The 10,130-nt window shown below is 42.1% G+C and overlaps 1 protein-coding gene across 1 annotated transcript; it reads left to right on the top strand.

Annotated features, from left to right (window-relative positions):
• The first annotated feature begins 3,523 nt into the window (after positions 1 to 3,523).
• Positions 3,524 to 8,900, top strand: trpc2a (transient receptor potential cation channel subfamily C member 2a). Its single transcript, XM_020508509.2, has 13 exons — positions 3,524 to 3,538; positions 3,790 to 4,482; positions 4,801 to 5,001; positions 5,122 to 5,286; positions 5,558 to 5,732; positions 6,341 to 6,541; positions 6,710 to 6,872; positions 7,015 to 7,107; positions 7,194 to 7,386; positions 7,532 to 7,659; positions 7,762 to 7,822; positions 7,918 to 8,050; positions 8,186 to 8,900. Exons 1-13 carry the CDS (start codon positions 3,524 to 3,526, stop codon positions 8,437 to 8,439), a joined length of 2,475 nt encoding a protein of 824 aa, XP_020364098.1. The 3' UTR covers positions 8,440 to 8,900.
• Positions 8,901 to 10,130: the final 1,230 nt, after the last annotated feature.

The raw sequence follows: 10,130 nt of genomic DNA, 5'->3' as shown, positions 1-10,130 counted from the left end.
GGAAGCTGGGTTGGGATGTGGAATTGGAGACAAGTGGGAGTGGAGTTGCTGTGTGAGAGAGAGATAGATGGGATGGGCTGAAGGAAGCTGGGTTGGGATGTGGAATTGGAGACAAGTGGGAGTGGAGTTGCTGTGTGAGAGAGAGAATGATGGGATGGGCTAAGGGAAGCTGAGGGTTGGGATGTGGAATTGGAGACAAGTGGGAGTGGAGTTGCTGTGTGAGAGAGAGATAGATGGGATGGGCTGAAGGAAGCTGGGTTGGGATGTGGAATTGGAGACAAGTGGGAGTGGAGTTGCTGTGTGAGAGAGAGAATCATGGTCAACAGATAAAGGGAAAAAAAGTTGAAATAAAACATAATGAAAGTACATTTGAATGACACTAAGGGACAGTGTTTTTACAACTAATGCCGATTTGCCTGAGGCTGATGCCGTGCAGGTGTTTGTACACATGCATATACACACACTCTCATTCAAATAAACACCTACAAGAACACACACATACATGTAATAGTGCCAGACATGCACACGAACATATAAAGTAGGCATTGATGTTATGATTTCAGATGTCCTTGATGTCCATTGTTTTAAATGGATTGTTTTGCTTTATTCTTTTTGCATCGTTGTTTACTGTTTTCTTCCATCTTTTCCTGTTTTCTCTTTAGTTCATTCTCTTGGTTGTTGGTGCATTGGGGGGTTCTTGGGGGTGGGGAATGGAATTCATTGTATTTTATATATATTTTTCTTCCGGGGGGGGACTGTGGGAGGGGGCTCAAATGGTTGAGGGACAGCTATTGGGGAACTGTGGGGGATCTTGGAGGGTTCGGGCTTCACAAGTTTGTGATCATGAAAAAGGAAACTATGACACGCACCCTCACACATAAGGATGGCTCTGTTGTGGAAAGACTGACACATGTTTGATAGTGTCTTGATGCTGTATTGTTTGTCCTTGATGTTCTAATACTTTAATGTTACCCCTTCCTTGTGTGTTTTGTAATAAAAAAATATTTTAACATTTAAAAAAGGTTTTTTCTTTTTTTACCTTGGCAAGTCAGTTAAGAACAAATTCTTATTTTCAATGACAGCCTAGGAACAGTGGGTTAACTGTTTGTTCAGGGGAAGAATGACAGATTTGTACCTTGTCAGCTTGGGGGTTTGAACTTGCAAACTTCCGGTTACTAGTCCAACGCTCTAACCACTAGGCTACCCTTGGATTTTAACAAAAGATAATTCTCTGATCATTGGCTGATCACTCCCAACCCAGAGGAATTCACACCAAGTTGACAACTTTTAAATGGTGGAAGCCCTCAATGGCAATGTCTATGTCACGACTTCCGCCGAAGTCAGTCCCTCTCCTTGTTCGGGCGGCGTTCGGCGGTCGACAAAACCGGCCTTCTAGCCATCTCCGATCCACTTTTCATTTTCCATTTGTTTTGTCCTTGTCTTACACACCTGGTTACAATTACTTGTTCATGATTTAACCCTCTGTTCCCCCATGATTCTGACCAACATTGTTATGCTCCTCGTTTAGGGAATGACCGGACCAAGGTGCAGCGTGGTAGGCGTACATTTATTTTTTATTGATGACACCAAAAGCAAAATAACAATGACAAAAACAAAGGTGCACAGTTCTGTAAGGCAAAATAAACTATACAGAAAACAAGTTCCCACAAAACCCAAAAGGAAAATGACAACTTATATATGATCCCCAATCAGAGATAACGATAGACAGCTGCCTCTGATTGGGAACCATACTCAACCAAAGACACAAAGAAATAGAAAACAGATTTTCCCACCCGAGTCACACCCTGACCTAACCAAACATAGAGAATAATAAGGATCTCTAAGGTCAGGGCTTGACAAACATTGAGCATTTTAGAGAGGACCAGTGGAGATAAATGCAAATATAATTTCTAAAATGTATCTGGAATAGAAGGTTCATCAAAATGATGCATGGTTCTCTTTTTATTGCTACGTTCCCACTATGTTTTGGTAGTGGCACATTTAGTGGGGTGGTAAGGAATTCAGGTAAATATTTCAAATATGCAATACAAAGTGTGTGAGTAGTATACACTAAGTATACACAACATTAAAAACACCTGCTCTTTCCATGACAGACTGACCAGGTGAATCCAGCTGAAAGCTATGATCTCTTATTGATGTTACTTGTTAAATCCACGTCAATCAGTTGAGATGAAGGGGAGGAGACAAGTTAAAGAAGGATTTTTAAGCCTTGAGACATGGATTGTGTATGTGTGCCATTCAGAGGGTCAATGGGCAACACAACAAATGTAAGTGCCTTTGAAAGAGGTATGGTAGTAGGTGCTAGGCAGTTTGTGTCAAAGGACTGCAATGTTGCTAGGTTTTTCACACTCAACAGTTTCCTGGTTACCTTGTAGAGTCGATGCCCCGATGAATTGATGCTGTTCTGAGGGCAAAGGGAGAGAGGGGTGAGTCCAGTTCAATTTACACAGGAAAACACAATTAAAAATGCTAAATTCTCTGAATTCCAGAACCCTCCTCCACAACACCCCCACTCTCTCCTCACATACTTTGTCCCCCCTCTAAAATAATGGCTGTATGACGCCTCTGTGTAAAATGGGATTATCACAAACGGTCTAGCCTAGTTGTTTGTTACGAACATTGCTATCTGACTTAACTATTCTACCAATAGTCACGTCAAACATGATTTGTACATTATTAGTCATATAAACAAACAAATGCAAGTTTGGTTCCCAGTTATATAGAAATGTTTGTATTTCTTTTGGGAAAACGCAAACCTGTCTCCACTCACCATATCTGTGAGTTTCCTCTGCCATATCTGTGTGAGCGCGCCGGTCAAGTGCATGGCTTTTATGCACAGGTTTCGCGCCTCTCATTAATTGGTTCCTGCTGTTTTCATTGTCTAACAGAAATGTTCATTTTTATGCTAATTATATCTTTATACTTTTTACTTTAAATGATTTTATATCGAGGTATACTCTGCACATAGCCTATTGTTGGAGACGGTCACTTTGTTGATGGACCATAGCTGTAAAATCCATGTGAACATCAGTCGATAACCTACATTAGGCTATAAGCAACAGGGCCATAGGCCCTTTGTGGGATCTTAAAGTGCCTACATTGTTAATACACCACAGATACCCATTTCCAGGTCTGAGATCAGAATTAAAATGATATAGAAACATTGAAGAGAAATGAGACACCGTACAAATCCTAAAACCTCGATGAGATGCTCTGTGATAATTGGTGTACTCCTCTTGGGAGGCGCCTGTTACTGGTTGTTCTGTTGCGTTAACGTGCTCTGGTGGGAATCCCCAGTGCTGATCTACACAGTAGCAGAGGTAAAAGCAGAAGCAGGCAACACAGAGGCAACAGGTCTCTGCTCTGACTGTCTGGAGCATTAGGTCTCAGTCTGTTCTCCTCAAGCACGACTTAACGACCAGTCTTATATGGACTTACATTATGCATTACAGATGAAGGTTCTCGACAAGGAGGATTTCATTTGTTGTCCCTGCTAACCAACATGGACAATATTACGGTAAGACTTCCTGTGCTCTAATATTGTTGTACCGTTTTATGTAAACAAAACTTTTGGGTTACACTTTGAATGTTTGAATAACTGATTACTCTGATATATATAGCCTACTATGAGATAAAAACATTGTAGTTACTATATAATATAAATGCCGAAAATATTACTGAGTAAAATTGTGGTTCATAACACGATATTCTGGATAATTGTATTCAATTACTGTACATTACAACATGTCATGTTAAATCCTCTCTCAGCCAGACCAATGGCAGGCGATTGTGAACAAAAAGCTTAATTTCCCCCCGGAGCTGATAGCAGCCATTCAAGAAGACAACGCAATTCTGGTGGGCAGCCTGCTGTCCACAGGGGATGGCATCATCCGCCAGCTGGATGAGTCTGAGGACCGTCTGTGGAGAGAAGCCCTGAACCTGTCCATCCGCATGGGCAATGAGGACACTTTCTCCGCTCTGATGCTGGGCGTCAAGTTTGACTTTAGGCAGATTTACGAGGCGCTGCTGGTGGCGGTGGACACCAACCAGCCCCGGGTGGTCAAGAGGCTCCTGGACCGACTGGACCAGGAAAAGGGCAACAAGATGGATGTGCGCTCATTCTCCATGGCCATATTTGACCACTCCATTGATGACTCCCAGTTTGCCCCCGGAGTGACCCCGCTGACCCTGGCCTGTCAGAAGGACCTGTATGACATTGTCACAATGTTGACTAAGAAGGGTCATGCCATCCCTCTGCCTCACTCTATCTCCTGTACCTGTCTGGAGTGCAGGAACGGCCGTCAGTATGACCTGCTGAAGTTCTCTCTGTCTCGTATCAACACCTACCGGGGCATGGCCAGCCGGGCATACCTCTCCATCACCACAGAGGATGCCATGCTCAGTGCCTTCAGACTCAGCCGGGAGCTACGCAAGCTCTCCAAGAAAGAACCTGAATTTAAGGTATGAGTTAATTGATGTTGTGGGTAAATGACAACGTAGTACAATATTATTTACAGTTTTTTACCCTTATTTTACCAGGTAAGTTGACTGAGAACACATTCTCATTCTCAACACCCTGGGGAATAGTTACAGGTGAGAGGAGGGGGGATGAATGAGCCAATTTGTTGGTAACATTTTAACATCAAGGTAAAGTAAATAAAATTTGAATGTTAGCTCACATGAAGTCAAGAAAAGGAAGAACGAAGGCTCACATATCTAAAGGTCTGCTGGTGTATCTAGTTGTTTCAGTCTCTGTATGTCTCTGTTTGTGTTCCTCAGCCCCAGTACCTGAGCCTGGAAGAGCTGTGTCAGGAGTTCGCAGTGGAGATGCTGGCCATGTGTCGCAACCAGAGTGAGGTCACAACGGTCCTGAACATCTGTGATGACGATAATGAAGATGAACTGGACGAGCAGACCTTTGAGGAGGGGATTCCAACCCTGTCACGCCTACGCCTTGCAGTCAATTACAATCAAAAACTGGTAACTACTTTACCTACCCCATACCACCTGTATTGTACTCAAACTAAATTATCTTCAAATGAATAAAAGTAGAAACGTTTATAACATGTGTTACTTTCACCGTTTTTTCTCCACTTCTAGTTTGTGAGTCATCCCATCTGCCAGCAAGTGCTGTCGTCCATTTGGTGTGGAAACATCCCAGGGTGGCGGGGCAGCAAGACGGTCTGGAAGCTCACGGTGTCTCTTGGGATCTTCTTCACCATGCCTCTCCTCTGTGTGATCTACTGGGTCGCTCCCAAGTCCAAGGTGAGCTAAGAGTAGGGTCTGGATTCAATCCATATCACAGAAGTTTTGCGGAAGTTCCGAGTTTATAGCTCAATTTAAATTTAAAGACAATGTCCCTGTGTTTGCGGAGACTGCATTCACAGTTAACACTGCATATGTCGGCTCAATCGGAAATTGTCTTCATGTTTTAACGCGGATCTTCCACGATACTTCCCCCGATATTGATTGAATCCAGCCCTAGAGTAAAATACATTTTTCAGATGTGTTGTAAGGATTTGTGTTTCTATTTCAGATTGGAAAGACTTTGAAGATACCTGTGATCAAATTCCTGCTGCACTCTGCCTCCTACCTGTGGTTCATCATCGCCCTTCTAGCTGAGTCTATTTTCATGGAGCTGTACCGCGATGAGTTCGCATCTCGGCAGCAAAACATCCTCTACAACTCCCTCCATATGATCTGGGTGGTCGGTAGGTCTATGTTATAATTTTTTACTATCAATTCATCAATCTCTCATACCACAAACTCTTTACAAACTCTTTGTAAAGTATAGGCTCCTTTATACACTGAGTGTACAAACATTAAGAACACCTGCTATTTCCATGAAATAGACTGACCAGGTGAATCCAGGTCCACTTCAATCAGTGTAGATGTTGGGAGGAGACAGGTTAAAGAAGGATTTTTAAAGCCTTGAGACAATTGAGACATGGATTGTGTATGTGTGCCATTCAGAGGGTGAATGGGCAAGACTAAAAATGTAAGTGCCTTAGAACAGGGTATGGTAGTAGGGGCCAGGTGCACCGGTTTTTGTCAAGAACTGCAATGCTGCTGGGTTTTTCACACTCTGTGGGAAGCATTGGTGTCAACATGGGCCATCATCCCTGTGGAACGCTTTAGACACGTTGTAAAGTCCAATCCCCGACAGATTGAGGCTGTTCTGAGGGAAACTCAATATTAGGAAGGTGTCCCTAACGTTTGGTATACTCAGTGTATGTAGCATGTTAGAGATGAAAGTTTAACTATAAATGCTATTAGCATAATGTGAAAATATGGGAACGACATGATCCTTCCCCTCTAGGTTTCTTCTGGAGTGAGTGTAAGAATGTGTGGGCGGAGGGTCTGAAGGGTTACATCGTGGACTGGTCCAACATTCTGGACATGATAGTACTCAGCATGTACTTGGCCTCCTTCGGTCTGAGAGTCCTCATCATGGCAATTGGTCATTTTGTTTGCCAAGACCAAAACTTGGTTGAGAAGTGTGCCTACTTCACCCAAACACGTGAGCTGTACATACCAACAAGACATCGGTATTGTATATTATATTTAATTCCGGAACATACAACTCAACATCCTGTTACTGTATATGATCACCTAAAGTACACTATTGGGTGTAATCCTACTGATCTTTATGAATTTTCATGTATGGCTATTTCCTGTCTTATTGCAGTGCGGGATGAATGGTGGCAGGAGGACCCTCAGCTGATCTCAGAGATTCTGTTCGCTGTGACCAGCATGCTCAGCTTCACCCGACTGGCCTACATCCTGCCTGCCCATGAGTCTTTGGGTACTCTACAGATCTCCATTGGTATAATGATAGATGACATGATGAGGTAAGACAAGGACACGTCAGGACACTTTGTATTTCGAAATGACACTCCAGAAAGTAATGCGCAAATATAAAAATGAACTTAATGTTGTATAGTTCAAATTACTACAACACAAATACAACACTTCTTCCCTCTTCTCCTTTAGGTTCATGTTTCTCTTGATGATCATTGGAACAGCTTTTCTCTGTGGACTGAATAATATCTATGTGCCCTACGCAACTTCTCCACATCTTGGACGGTATGACAGTTCTAAACTTGCCAAAATCTTCCAAACCTTCAGAGCTCTATGCATTCATTCCTATTGCACTTTTCCTTTGGTTTCAGCTTCAATGAAACCTTCAGCTTTCTCTTCTGGACCATGTTTGGTGCATCTAATCAAGGCTATGTGGACATGCCAGATTTTGTCCTGGCTCAGTTTGTGGGCAGGGTCCTGTATGGGGTCTTCACTCTCGTCATTGTCATTATCCTGCTCAATATGCTTATCGCCATGATCACTAATTCATTCCAGAAAATAGAGGTATAAAATAATAATCTTGCATCGCAAATCAATATATCAAACATGTTAACATGTGCATGATACATGTGAGGGAAACTTATTCAAAAAACAAAAAACGTGTTTTAACAATGTCCTCTTTGACTGTCATCCTTTTGGTCCCTGTCAGGATGATGCTGATGTTGAATGGAAGTTTGCTCGTTCAAAGCTCTACTTGAGTTACTTCAGAGAGGGCTCCACTATACCTGTACCCTTCAACCTCGTCCCCTCTCCAAAGGCCTTGTTCTACTTACTGAGGTAGGCTGGCCACTGACTGCAACACCGGTCTCTGTAACAAGCTTTAAACAGTGGAAATTGTCATCAAACCGTTCGGCAAGTGTTTTTTTCCCTTTGTAATAGGGGCTTTTTCTGTTGCTGCAACCGAAAGAAAATTCCAGACTATCCTCCTATTGCCTCTATGGTGGGTTATAGATATATACACATTATATTTACCAACCTTACTACACAGAAGCATAATCACTTCAGACTCATACGTTTTTTCCTTTACACTTCCAGTCCAACAGTACAATGAACAACAGTGGAGAGGCAGGGATGGACCGAGTGTCATATCGCCTGCAGGTGGTCAAGGCGCTGGTACAGCGCTACATAGAAGCAGCCCGCAGGGAGTTTGGAGAGGCGACACGTAAAGGTAGAGGGACTAAATGTGCCCACAGTAAAGCATGTATTAGCCCTATACAGGTACCTTGACCTAAAGTTGAGAACAGTGACTGCTACATATTGTTCTTTGTGTTTCTATCTCTCATGGGGTTTTGTTTTTAAACAGATGTGGGGAACAGGATCACAGAGCTGAACAAGGGGGTGGGGAGACTTCACTCTGATATGAAGAAGTTCCATCAGAACCTGCAGAACAGCAAGTCCTTTGGCTCAAAGGGCGATGGAGGCAACTTCCTGGGCAAGTACATAAAAGGAGCAAAGAACAACTTTAAGAACTTTGATAAAAATGAGGCAATGGGGAATAGCCCAGACCTGTTACCAGTCAATCTGCACCTCGTAGGGGTGGTGGAGGAGGGGAAGTAAGAGGAGGGGAAAACAGAAATGATCCCAGGAGGTGTTTGCAGAGAAAAACACCCCCACAAATAACAGTGAGAGCTCCCCAGACATCAGCCCTGAGTCTCATAGTGGGCAGGAGTTCCTGGAGAGAGAAACAGAGAGTACCTGCACACAGGGAACAGTAGAAGAAAACACTAGCATCATGTAGTGATGTAATCCCTGCCTGATAGCTTTCTGTAAATATTCACAACAGCTATGCTTGCTTATTATGTAAGCTGCCTACCATTATGTGAGAAACCTACCACTCCTACATATTTTGTCTGATTATGCGTGTCATAACAATGTAGCAATTAGCAAAAGCATGTTTATGAAAAAAATAACCAAATAATTGCATGGATAACCTGATGATCAGTTTAAAATGTAGTAATTATGTTTCCTGTACCATAACATGTCTATATAGATAACTCTTGTATGAAAAAACATGGTAACACTTTATTTGACACCCAGTGTCATAACATAATATGTCATAACAGCTGACATAACTTGTCATAACCTGTCATGACCTGTCACAACTTGTCATAATATGGTCACAACACTGTCATGACCCATATATTTACACCTGTTGTAAGATATATTGCATTATTTTATGGCTGATATCAACACCTACAGTGTCAAAACCCATCTGAATTCAGTTTCCTTTAGTTTGAAGGTTTGTTTCTTAAATCCTTTGTTGTTGGAACGAATTCTTTACGTTGTCTTTTTTCATTATTTTTTAAATAATTTGTAGAACACATACACTATCACACTGTTATGAAGCATTATGACCATACTGTGTCACTTTACTTGGACTAAGAAAATACACTTTATGACACTGTTATGAAGCATTATGACCATCATAACCATATAAGCAAGATGGGCCCTTATATCAGTCATCATTCAAAAAGAGGTGGTTTTGTCCTGCTCCTGAAATCTAACATGCCTGACATCAATGTGTGAACAATTGCAATGATAATATATGGTGAATTTCAGAAAATGTTATAAAACATACACATACTGTTGACAAGTAGACTATGGTGTAATGGAATGTTTTGCCTTGTGTGGTAGGTTTTATGGGTTTTGACACTCGTGTGTAGGTGTCATAACCAGCCATAAAATAACGCAATTTATGTCACAACAGGTCTAAATATATGAGCACTGACAGTGTTATGACCATATTATAACAGGTTATGTCAGCTGTTATGACATATGACATGTTATGACACTGGGTGTCAAGAAAAGTGTAACCGAAAACATGTGGTAGAGAGTAATGTAGACAGAGTAATGCAGAGAGTAATGTAGACAGAGTAATGCAGACAGAGTAATGCAGACAGAGTAATGCAGACAGAGTAATGCAGACAGAGTAATGCAGACAGAGGAATGCAGAGAGTAATGTAGACAGAGCAATGCAGACAGAGTCATGCAGACAGAGTCATGCAGACAGAGTCATGCAGACAGAGTCATGTAGACAGAGAAATGCAGACAGAGAAATGCAGACAGAGTAATGTAGACAGATTAATGCAGACAGAGTAATGTAGGCAGAGTAATGCAGGCAGAGTAATTTAGACAGAGTAATGTAGAGAGTAATGCAGACAGAGTAATGTAGACAGAGTAATGTAGACAGAGCAATACAGACCGAGTAATGCAGACCGAGTAATGCAGACCGAGTAATGTAGCCAGAG

This window comes from Oncorhynchus kisutch, linkage group LG18 (assembly GCF_002021735.2).
Source record: "Oncorhynchus kisutch isolate 150728-3 linkage group LG18, Okis_V2, whole genome shotgun sequence".
NCBI lineage: Eukaryota > Metazoa > Chordata > Actinopteri > Salmoniformes > Salmonidae > Oncorhynchus > Oncorhynchus kisutch.
This window is presented reverse-complemented; position numbering and strand designations above follow the sequence as displayed.

Bases quoted from the DNA above. Each gene is read 5' to 3' on its own strand.
- trpc2a (XM_020508509.2), top strand. The intron at 7,108-7,193 runs GTATGACAGTTC...CTTTGGTTTCAG, and splicing joins ACTTCTCCACATCTTGGACG to CTTCAATGAAACCTTCAGCT. The intron at 8,051-8,185 runs GTAGAGGGACTA...GTTTTTAAACAG, and splicing joins TGGAGAGGCGACACGTAAAG to ATGTGGGGAACAGGATCACA.